Source organism: Macaca fascicularis, chromosome 6 (genome assembly GCF_037993035.2).
Source record: "Macaca fascicularis isolate 582-1 chromosome 6, T2T-MFA8v1.1".
Classification (NCBI taxonomy): domain Eukaryota; kingdom Metazoa; phylum Chordata; class Mammalia; order Primates; family Cercopithecidae; genus Macaca; species Macaca fascicularis.
Window position 1 is genome coordinate 168,225,925 of NC_088380.1, and position 12,663 is coordinate 168,238,587.

At 35.6% G+C, this 12,663-nt stretch overlaps 1 protein-coding gene across 2 annotated transcripts in view; it reads right to left on the reverse strand.

Moving 5' to 3' along the window:
• Window positions 1-12,663, reverse strand: part of GABRB2 (gamma-aminobutyric acid type A receptor subunit beta2) — a 263,966-nt gene that overhangs the window by 169,504 nt on the left and 81,799 nt on the right. For both annotated transcript variants that reach the window (XM_005558446.5, XM_005558444.5), the window contains exon 5: window positions 3,896-4,116. In XM_005558446.5, the coding sequence (XP_005558503.1) occupies window positions 3,896-4,116 (221 nt within the window). The remainder of the gene's footprint in view (window positions 1-3,895; window positions 4,117-12,663) is intronic.

The following is a 12,663-nucleotide window of genomic DNA, read 5'->3' on the forward strand; positions in this document are numbered from 1 at the left end:
CATTGCAGGCATGGGCCACCATGCCCAGCCCCAAATTTTATTATGAAAACATTCAAACAGACAAGTTGAAAAAACAACACAATGAACACTTACATACCTACCATTAAATTCAATAAGCATTGATATTTTGCAATACTGCTTTCTCTATCTTTATTATGTTTTAATATCTGAAGATTTCACTGAAGAAAATCCTATGAAAGAAGCTTACTCAGATGGTGTAAATGACGGTCCTTCCTTTAACCTTCCCCACCAATCTTCATTTGTCTTAATGGGAAAGAAGTTTAAGCCCTTAAATTTTGCCTTAAACTCACAAGACATTTAGCTTACAGGCTTAGTTCTACCCAATTTCTTGGTCACTGCCTTGATATTTAAAGTGTTTCCTGTGCCAGCTTCCCATATCCAGGTCTACGTGGTTGCCCTTCAATACATCTTACCCAGACTAGTAAACTTTACCAGTGCCAAATTCTTTACAAAGATCTTGCCTGTGCCTCAGAAATCCTAACAGCAAAATTCCCTACTAAACTGGAACCGGTGTGAACCACAGGACTGAATAATGCACCTTTCACAGAAGACTCAGGCAGGTTGTTCACTAGGGCCTTATTTTTATCAATCCAGAATAAAGCCTGTACTTATGGACTAATAAAAGTTGTTTCCATCTAAACACTTTTTTATCTTTTTTGTTCCCTGTATGCTCTCAGGTGATTCCTACTATTCTTTATTTCCATCTTGCCAGTACCTAAGAAGCAGGACAGAATAGTGAAGATCAACGTCTTTGCCTTCAGATAACTAAGCTCTTCTGTATAGCAGCTGTGTAATTTTGTCAGCAACTTTCTTCATTTCTTCATGTAAGATGGAGAAAATGATGGTACCCATTTTGCAGGGCTAAAGTTAATATTAATAAGATAATATATGCAAAGTTCTGTGTAACTTTTTTACAAAGTTCTGTGTAACAGTGACAAGTACATGCTAAGTCTCTTAATGAGTACTAGCTACCGATACTAATATTATTAATATTATTACTATTTTAAGTGTCGTTTCAATGCAGCCCTATGGAATACAGACACAAAATAAACTTCTTACTACAGTATCAGCAATAGAAAATTACTGGCTGGGGGTGGGTAAGTAGCAGGAGGGGCTAAGTATTGTAGAATCAACTGTAACAATAGAATAATATATTTTAGCACTATATAAAATAGAGCTAGAAATTAAATAGAAAAATAGCTAACTTTAACTGAATTCCTTTTACTTATCTATTGCAAATGAACCTCCTTGAGTTGAGAAAGATCTGATATGCATTAAATTTCTCTCTAAGGAACAAATTGTTCTACTATTTGCCCATTAAAACTGGAACGGGACATCTATATATTTCTGATGAAAGTTCTTATTAATCTCCCCTTCACAATTAACAATACAGCTGAGAGAACAATCACCATTCATGAGTCCTCTCCTTGGGGAGGCGTTAATTCTATGCATGTTAGACGTGTTCAGGAGCCTGCATATTTTTTTATAGCCTTTGATGGAAGTGGGAATGGGAGAATGATGATTTCCCAATGTCATGAGTTAAAGGTACAGCAATAGTGTCCAGGTGATCTTAATGATAAGAATAACTTGTCATCAGTTTTGTTTGATTAATGACTTAATGATATAAAGAACCAATTCATCATCTATAATATTGATTTACCCTTTTTCCCTCTCAATTCTTTTTTTTTTTTTTTTTTTTTTTGAGACGGAGTCTCACTCTGTCGCCCAGACTGGAGTGCAGTGGCGCGATCTCGGCTCACTGCAAGCTCCTCCTCCCGGGTTCACGCCATTCTCCTGCTTCAGCCTCTCGAGTATCTGGGACTACAGACCCCTGCCACCACGCCTGGCTAATTTTTTTGTGTTTTTAGTAGAGACGGGGTTTCACCGTGTTAGTCAGGATGGTCTCAATCTCCTGACCTTGTGATCCGCCCGCTTCGGCCTCCCAAAGTTCTGGGAAATACAGGCGTGAGCCACCGTGCCTGGCCCCCTTTTCCTCTCGATTCTAAAGGCATTCTGATTGTTGATTTTCCTGTCCACTCAACTTTGCCTACATGCATTTATGAATTCATCCTCAACCTTTACTGCATTGCTATTTACAGTGTAGGTGCTTAGTGCTTAGTCAGTATTGGGTATACAAAGGAGAATATGACACGTCCTGTGCCCTAAAAATAGGTATTCTGGAGAAACAGGAAGAGCACAGGGTGATTTTTGCATTATTCTTGTGAAGATGAAGTGATATGATGGACAAAATGCATCCAGCTCTGGGTCTGCTCTGGGTAACTTATCATTTCTAAGTCTCCTGCCTTCTTCTAGATTCTTACCTCCCTCCATGCTTAACTTTTTAAAAATGTTAAACTACAACCTTCTTTCATTCCCTGTTCTCCACTGCACACATGGTCACCCTCTCATCAAGGCCTCTCTGATACGGTATGTTTTGTAGTTGATTCCAAGTAATAATTTTAGTATCATGTATCTGCTGAACACAATTCTTTCCATTAGTACTTTCGAAGTCCACCACTTCAGTAGAATCTTTTCAAACTTTACCAGTCAACTTACATTCTCTCTCTATTTCCTTCTTTTCTGAGGCATGTATGTGAGCAGTGCCTGTATCTAACTCATTTCTCTACCACCAGTGCTTGCCACGGAGTACAAATGTGCTCTCGTTCTGCCTTTCTCATCCCTCCCTCCCTTGAAGGCCAAATGCCTTTTTCTCTACAAATGTCATAAACAAAAGAGCTGAATCTTAGGATCTGAGATGATGTATCAGTCAGGAGTACTGAATATAGCAGAAAATAAAAATGAAATAGAATAGACAAGAAATATGTGGGATTGGAGGCATCCCGTTGAGGGCTCTGGCTCTGAACTTGGAACAGGGTTCATGTACCCTCTCCAGAGATTACTTTCTTTGCAATCTTTGGCAAATTGCATCAGCCTCTGTTTCTTCATTTGAAAATAAAGACAATAGCAGTTCCTAATGTATGAGGCTGTTGTAAGGGTTTACTAGAATAACGCATGAAAGCACTTAGCTCAATGTCTGACCCATAGCAAGGGTTCAATAAATGAATATTAATGTTATTATTATCACCATTATGAGAAGGTAACCACATATTCATGTAACACAGAATAAATTATGCAACTGAAAATCTGAGTTTAGAATTTCTTCCACTCTAATGAAGAGAATTCTTTATATTATAGTGTTTTCAGAAAAAGTTGTATTTTCTCCTTTTTTTTTCTAGAAAACCATCTTTTAATATGAAAACATGCTTTCAGTACAGAATAAACTTTAAAAGAAAAGCGATCTTATTCTACAAATTATCCTCACCCAAATATCAGAGTATCACAAGTATCTCCTGACATAGAGGGATATTTGAGTATAAATTTCCTATCAATAAACATGAGATGACTACTTTATTTATTTGCAAGTCTGATTGCTCCTTGGAAGGTAAGAGGTCACAATAAGCTTTCTCATCATCAGAGGAGCATGATCCCGTTCAGGCAGCTCAGAAGCAATTTCTAAAACACAGCGTCTCCCACATTCAAACAATTATTTGGCATTCACCATGTTTTTGCATTTTAAAGAAGCCCTGTGTCTCAGCTATTTTGATATTGTTTATCCCTACTCCTTAAAGAAAGCAGCTTTAGGATCAGCAGCTGATATTGGAAGATAATTCAGAAAAGCGCAGTCTTAGTTGGAGTTAAGTCCCTTTGTAAGCATGCTACCTTAAGCTCTTGAATGTCTAGTGGATAGGAGGCTTAGCTGTTTCTTAGTAGAACTGAAGAAAGAGTAAGGAAAATAGCACAATACTTCCATCCAGTGAAAAGTGACAGCTATTTTGTTCAGCAAAAGTTATATTTTGAATTGGGGACAACAGACCTGAGTCCATAAAGGACGGTGCCATCAGGATGCAGGCGGATCATGCGGTTCTTAACAGTCACTCCGTGCACAAATGACTTCTTATCGTTCAGGAAATAGGTATCAGGCACCCAGAGCTGGTCTGCCACTCTGTTGTCCAGAGTCAAGTTTAAAGGTATTACATTATAGGACAGCCTCTTATCTCTCCAGGCTTGTTGAAAGTACATTGTCAAGGTATAATCCTGTAAATGTGAGAAAAAAACATGGTTAGTTTACACCCAAACAGATCTGGGGGATAAGCAAACATCTCCGTATTAATAAGAAAATAAATTTATTTTTAATTTTGTTTTATTTTTTTGATACAGGGTCTCACTCTGTCACCCAGGCTGGACTGCAGTGGTGCGATCTTGGCTTAATGCAGCCTCCCTCTCCTGGGTTCAAGCAATTCTCCTGCCTCAGCCTCCCAAGTAGCTGAGATTACAGGTGTGTGCCACCACGCCCAGCTATTTTTTTGTGTTTTTAGTAGAGACAGGATTTCACCATGTTGGACAGGCTGGTCTCGAACTCTTGACCTCAGGTGATCTGGCCACCCCAACCTCCCAAAATGCTGGGATTACAGGCATAAGCCACCACATCTGGCCAAGAAAACAAATTTATATATGTATGTGTGTGTGTGTGTGTATGTGTGTGTGTGTGTGTGTGTATGGCCACACAGTACAAACATATACTATTCACATATATAGGCAAATACTAATTTATTAAACCCATTCTTACCCAGTACCTGGCATGGGCCAGGCACAGTGGTGGGCACTATGAATACAGAAGTGAAGAGAATATATTCACATGAAATTTATGATATATTTCCAAGGAAGAAAGATATTAAGGAATAATTACCTAATGATTAATTTGTGCTTTCCAAAGTGGAGTACACAGGACTCTTTTAGGTGAGATATAAACACAATTTAAAAAATAGTTATGTATTTGTTTCTACGTGTACTAACAAAATCAACTAGCACATCCAAACCTAAGAATTCATCAATTCATTCTTCCATTCATTCATTCATTAAATATATAATTTGTATACAGTAGTTGACAGGAACCATTGAGGTGCTGAGATGAAAGTGGTAAACAAGACAGATTAAATGCCTGCTCTCAGGGAATTTAAAAACAAAGCATAGATAGATCAACAGAATCATGTCAAATAATGCTACATTTTATGAAGCACATAAATCGAGGTGCAAAATATCTAACTAGAATGGTGACAAAAAGCTTTTCTTGGGAGTTGGTATTGTGCAGAGAGCAGAGAAGGAGCCCAAACCACTGGCTCTTAGGAAAAGAACATGCCAAGCAGAGGGGACTCTGTAGAGGCCCTACGATAAATAGACAGGCCTGGCATGTTTGAAGAATCAGTAAGACCTGCTCATTTGAGCCAGTGATACATAGGGAGAGTAGAAACACAGCAGTCAAGACAATTAGCCCCATGAAATTTTAGAAGCGTATGCTTATTTAAAATAGATTGTTACAAAGTGGGTAACTTATTATGGTAGTAATTGCGAGAGTTTGTAAGTGAGAATCCTAATCAGTCTAGTCTAATCAAGGTGGGCTTTCCAGGAAAGGTGACATGTACACTGAGGATAATGTAAGCTTCTCAGCTATCTAAACAAAATGAATTCAGTCAGTTTATCACGAGAATTTTAATCCCAACATTATGGACAAATAGGCTGGGCTACAACTTTTAGACACAGTGGGCTGGCTGCTGTAATGTGACCAGTGCTCTTGGAGTTCCAGTTCTACCATTTCTCAATTCTGTTTCTAGGAGGTAAATATACACAACTTCTTTTAGTTTCAGTTCCACTAAATATAAATGGGGCTTTTAACACACGCCTGATCTAATCAGAAGGTTATTATGAAAATTAAATGTACAACTCAAATGCAATTTGTAAACTACAAAAAGCTATATTCTATGAATGAAGCATTTATAAGTGACATATTTTCTCCATTAGAAGCCTATGGGTACAATGTAATTGCTCTCTCACCCTCATCTGAATGACTAAGTGAAGGTCCAAATATTCATTTGAAAAGCATAATTACAATTCTATTTTAAAATCAGTTCACAATGCCCTACTTGAGGGTTTTTAAAAAACTAGAGTCATGTATTAATTATCTCTGCAACCTGAGAGGCTAGAGCAGTGCCAAGGGCTCAAATAACGAGTGAATGAAAGAATATATGTCCAGTAAGCTATGCCTAGTGGATTTCTGTCCAAATCTGCATAGTTTTGTGTATAAGACACACACTTAAAATTCAGTAAAATCTTGCATTTTTCTAACGTTTGTTGAGATTTATACATCTTAATTTGGTTATATCATTTTGAAATATGACTCATATTATCTGCTCTAACACCAAACAGTTTTCATAGGAACAACGTAACTCATTGTAAAAAACATTTAAATATTTTCTGAGGCTTAGAAAACACACACATTTTGACCTTACTCAGAAATCAGGGTAGGACCTTCCAATTTTACAAACAAACTTCTATCCTAACAAAAGACATATTAATATCCTAAATGTGTATCAAATAGTTGTTGGTGAAATTTGCTTTAGTGGATTACTTTAGTTAGCATTCTGGACTGTTCTGCAGCACCGTGCTTTAGTGAAGAATTAGTTTGAAGATCTCTAGAGGAGCATGTTAGTTTATAATAAAAGCAAGATGAAGATTCATGGATTATATAACTAGAAAACAGAAAAAGGATCAGATACATATTTTTGTGTGTTCCTATGTTACAAATAACCTAAAAATAGGACATAAAAAATAAACCATGCAATTAAGACTGTGCTGGAAAGAATACATTTACTGATTTCCAATTCTTGAAATGGAAAAATAGACTATTATCACTACAAGAAGAGAAAGCTACTTACACTTCTTTCATAAGCCCTCTTGCAAGTTAGGAGAAATAATACTGTTTGGAAGGTGCTGAAGTTTATCAATCAGCTGAGATGTGTTTGGACACAGGACATTATCTTATCTTTTGAACTAAGTAAATGGTAAGATTGTGAGACTCTGCATTACATGCTTACTTCTGTTATTTGTCAGCAAGGCAGTGCCTGCTAAAAAATGCTCCCAGACAGGCCCTGGTGATTCTGCAAACTGTCACATCAATTTTGATTTCATTTATTTTCAAATACACATCATGACACTGTCAAGAAAGGAAGAAGCTCCTGATTCTAACTCAGTGTTAGTGCACATAAAAAGAAAGCGTGGTCCTGTCTTCTACCCTTTCCCCTAGGCTCCTAGTCACCCGAGATAAATCCTTTGTACTTTAATATTGCAAGGCTATCCTTCACATTTGACAACTCCACCTTTGGGAACTTGTTTCACAGTTGGTTTATTCACACTGAAAACCCCCAAATAAACCACTTCTGGGTGCTCCTTCATCCATGTCATCACCACCCGAGAAGGATTGATATAATTAAAACTAAAGCCAATTGATTTTCAATACCAAACAAGATAAAGTAAACCCATTGCAGGTAATTTCTCTGACGAATTACAACTAAAAATTCTGGAAGAAATAAAATCGCAACTACCTGATGACTATGCAAAGTGGAAAGACTGAGGAAATAATCAAAATGTGAGAAATACTACTATAAGAGTGAGTTTCTTGATTATTTTTCTTCTTCCTTTTGTACTCCTTAAAGTAGCGTACACACACACACACACACACACACACACACACACCCCCGCAGCTAAAAGTATAAAGACCTCAATAAACAGAGAGAGATGTTTCTGGACTCACAGATTGAATATTGTTAAGATGTCGATACTCCCTAAATTGGCCTACAGATAAAATGCTATTTCGTTTCATCTTAAATGCTATTCATTTCATTTCAAATCGTATCAGGATTTTTTTGTAGATGTTGGCAAGGTGATTCCAAAAATTTATACATATATATTTTATATAAAAAATACATATATATCTTTATATATATGAAAGAGAATAGCTAAAACAATTTTGAAAGGGAAAAACAATGCTGGAAGACTCACACAATCTGATATCAGGACTTACTATACTGATTTAAATACCTACTAATATTACAACAGTGTGCTAGCATTGGTAGAAACATAGGGTCTAAAACAGAAGAGTCTAGAAATAAACCCATGCACTAATATGTTCAATTGATTTCTGACAAAGGTTCAAAGACAGTAGACTGGAGAAAGCATAATCTTATTATATAACAAATAGTTTGGATCAAATGGAACATCCATATACAAGTAGACAAATGGATATGTAGATTTAAAAATTTGACCCATACTTCACATTGTATATAAAATTTAATTCCAGATGTGTCATCGATTTAAGTGTAAAGTGTAATACTATAAAACCTTAAGAGAAAAATGAAAGAAATTTTCTGGCTTTCAGCAAAGACTTCTTAGATACAAACCTAAAAGTATAAGCAATAAAACAAAAAATGATAAATTGGACCTCAACAGAATTTAAACTTTTTTTTTCTTTAGGAATGACACTATTAAGGGAGTGAAAATGTAAACTACAGATTGGAAGAACATATTTTCAAATCACATATCTGACAAACAACTTCTATCCATAAATATAAGCATATAATAATTCTGAAAATTCAAACAATCCAACAAAGATAAGCAAAAGATGTGAACAGACACTTAACCAAAGATACAAATATAGTAAATAAGCATATAAAATGATGCTCATCATCACTAGTCATTATGGAAACAAATTAAAAAACACAATGAGATCCTACCACACACTCGTTAAAGAAGTGCAAATAAAAACATCAAAAAACAACGGACAGTTCCGAGTGCTGGTGAGAAGGTACACCCAAAGTCTCATGCATTGCAAGCAGAAATACAAAACTATCAGCCACATGGGAAGCAGTTTGACAATTTATTATAATGTTAACATACATTTGACATAAAAGCTAGCAATCCCACTCCTGTGTGCAATTGTTTACAGCAGATGCATTTTAATTGCCAGAAGTGGAAGGCATCTGAAAGCTCTTCAGCAGAAAGAGGCATAGACAAATTGCAAAGCATCCCTGAAACAGAATACTACTCAGCGAAAAAAAGGAGCCAACTTATTGATATAAGCAATGTCATTAATGGTTTTCAAATACAGAAAGCTAAGTGAAAGAAGCCAGATTCAAAGGGATACATATTGTATCATTCCATTTGTATGACATGAAAAAGGTGAAACTATAGGGATGAAGAACAGATGAACTGTCCCCTGGGATTCAAGATGGGGGAGCAGTAGACCTCAAAGGGCAAGCATGAGAGAATCATTTTGGGTAACAGAACTGTTCTGCTTCTCAATAGCAGTGGTGGTATTAGCATTTTAGGCATTTTTCAAAACTCAGAACTGTATACCAAAGTGAGTGCATTTTTCTGTATATAAATAAAAAAATAAATGTTTAAACTGCTTTCAAAAAAGCATAGTCTCTGGGATCAGACACACCTAGGTCCATATCCCAGTATGTTTATGTTCCTCTGATGTGACCTTGAAGGAAGCCTTTCAAATCTCTGAGCCTGTTTCCAAGCCAAAAGAACAACTATAGCTAATTAACACAGGAACTGGGGGAAACAAAAGCTGTCTGACATCTGGAGGGAATAAAAAAGGTAGAGTTATGCTATAAGTTAAGTCTCCTTCATGAATACACAGGGACACAGGGCTCCACCAGGACAGTCTGGCAGGGCCACCCAAAATGGTTATAGGCTCTCAATTCCCAAATTGTACAACAGTGCACTTAGAGTAGGTGGTTTCCAAGGCCATTTCTGCAGATGAAATAATTCCATTCTAGAAAATCCTCTGCTGACCTTATATTTAAACTCATGTTGTCATTTAAAAATCTTCTATATGTCTGAACACTTTTTGTTTTTGCTTTTATTATCTTTATAATTTGTTTTCTATTGCCAAGATTTAAACTTTTCCTGTCTCTCTGGCTCAGTGTCTAAAAAATACAGACTGTAAAAAAACGTGTCTGTGTTTCTTATCTTTTTTAAGTTTATTGTTTTGTAAAGTGCCTATTCATCCTCATTGAACATTTTTTTATTTGAACATTTACTTCTTGTTATAGGATATTTGAATATGCACACACATACATATGTATCATATGTTACTGCCTTTTAAATTTCTTTTAACTTTATAGTTTGAAACAAAAACGATATATAGAGTTTCTGCATAGTTTTTACATAGCTTTCTCTAAAACTAACATTTTGCAAAGCCATAAAGTAATATAAAACCAGGAAATTGACCTATATAATAATATTAACTACAGACCTTATTAGACTATCTTTCATATCAATAATGCCCTTTTTCTGTTCAAGGATCCAACCCAAGAATCACCTTACACTTAACACTTATGGTTCTTAACCTTCAACCTGTGACAGTTCCTCAATGTTTCCATGTCTTTGATGAGGTTAATGCTTTTGAAGAGTAGCGGTCAGGTTTTTTGGTGTTGTTCTTGAATGTCTTTCAGTTTGGATTTGTTTGATGTGTGCTTATGATTAGATTGAGATTTTACCATTTGGGTCAGTGTATCACCTAAGCAATGTTGTATCCATCATATAAAGTGTACGCATAAAGTGTACATAATGTCAAAATGACATTCTGGAAAACTCCTGGTCATCTTAATCTTGAATAGTTGGTTAAGGTAGCATCTGCTGGGCTTCTGCATCGTGAAGCACTATTATCCTTTGTAATAAACAAATATCTTGGGTAGATATTTTAGGATTATGGAAATTAATAACATATTTACAGTGATAGCTATAATCACTGCAGTTTTTTGTGTGGTATTTTTGGATGCTTTCTAAATTTCTCTTCATTAATCTAAACCTGAATCAACATATTCATTCAATGACAATTTTTAGGTACTAATAAGACAAACCAAAAAAAAGGAAACACCAACATTAGCCACTGAAAGAGTTTTATCATTAGAAAATGAGAAATATCTCCTTGAGAATCACTTTCCATTTACTCTTATTTTCCAGACTAATGGCATTGTTCTGGCCACTTGAAGCTATACAACTTCATTCTGGATGTGTGATGCAACATCTTCCCCTGTTTCAAGTCTGCAGGTTGCATGTGAGTGGCTTCTATCCCCACCTGGACCTGAATGATTATTCAACGATGAGCTTCAGCCCTCCCCTTCCCCTTCATTTATCTTCATTTATATGGTTTCCAATATGCATTTATTTTTCTGTAGAGACTTCAGTATTTATTATCTACGGAGTTTTTCCTCTTTTCTTTTAAAGCATGGCTATGTATATGGGGAAATTCTCAATTTAATTATGTCTTTTTCCCTACCATTTCTCTATTTGACAATAAGATAGCAGGGTAAAGGGGTTGTTTCACATGTATTTTGTCTGCCATTTAAAGACACCTAACAGCTTATTTTTTAATGATCAGAGTTTAAAGTTTATTTTCATCAGTGATAAGGTGTGGTTTGCTTAATTTGCTTTGTCCATTAGAACTATACTTTATAAGCTTTGAAAATTACCATTATTGAACTAAAATCTTGAGCTTTCGTGATTAAACTTGCTTGTTGAGTTCTTCTAGATAATGGCTTTGTCTCCAAAATTAGATGGTTTCAGAGAAATCGCTCTCTCTGCTATCAGGCTTTCATAATTTTAAAAGACAAAATATTTAACTTCATCTTAATTACCCCTTGTTGAAAGAACAACTGTGTCTAATATACCATCATTTATTATTTTCCTTCACTCATGCTATACCAAAGTTGAGGTTTTGAGCTGAGAATCTGACCTTCTGTCTTTCATAAGATAAGGTTAATGTTTTTAGGGTAATAAAAATCTGTGATTTAGAAACTATGAGAGCAAGTGTTATTTAATTTAAATGTAATACAAGTTTCATGTGAATAAAACTCCACAATTGTGCAGCACATATTTGTAGCTTTTACTATCATTCCAGGTAGAACGTTTTAACTTTAGGCATTTTAGAAAAGTTTTTCAGTTTGTCAGGTATTTCCATTTTTAAAAAATATGACACAATAGGGCTGATTTCCAAAGAGTAGAATGTCAAACTCTTTTCAAAATTAAAAACTTGTTTTTTTCCACTTCATGGGAGAAAATACATCTGATGTGTAAATTATTACCTGAATAATACCAAAATGAGGCCTAAGTTATATAGTACATACATTCTCAACATCATAGGCTGTGAGAGTAAAGATTACATCTTAGTCATGTGTATAAAGTCAGTATTTCTGGTAAATGGTAGAAACTACAATTGCCTCTTATGTGGTATAAATTTCCTGTTGCATACATTGGAATATGTACAGAGATTTCTAAAATGTGCATATTCTTTGCTCTGATATTTGTATTTGCATGCTTTGGAATATTTATAGAAAATAATTAAGCAGCAAGTTTTGACAGCTTTACTTCCAAATATTGTCATAAGTCTATTACATCTATCTCCAATACAAACAATCTAGTTTAAGGCACTAATATTTATGAGTTACCATAATGCCATTGTTACTATCTCCTTGAGGCTAACCCTTGCTCCTACAGTGTAGTAGAAATGTAAAGCAAATCATGTCTTTTTCTTGCTTAAGATGGTCTAAAAGCATTTTATTGCACTTAGAATAAAATCCAAGCTTATTACGATGGCCTTTAAGGCCTATATAACCTGGATTCTACCTACCTCCTTGATCTTACCACCTATTCCCTCTTCCTTTCCCTCAACTCCACTCACTAAGCCCATCCACATTGGCCTTTTCTCTGTTTGGCAAATACTTCAAGTTCCTTCAGACT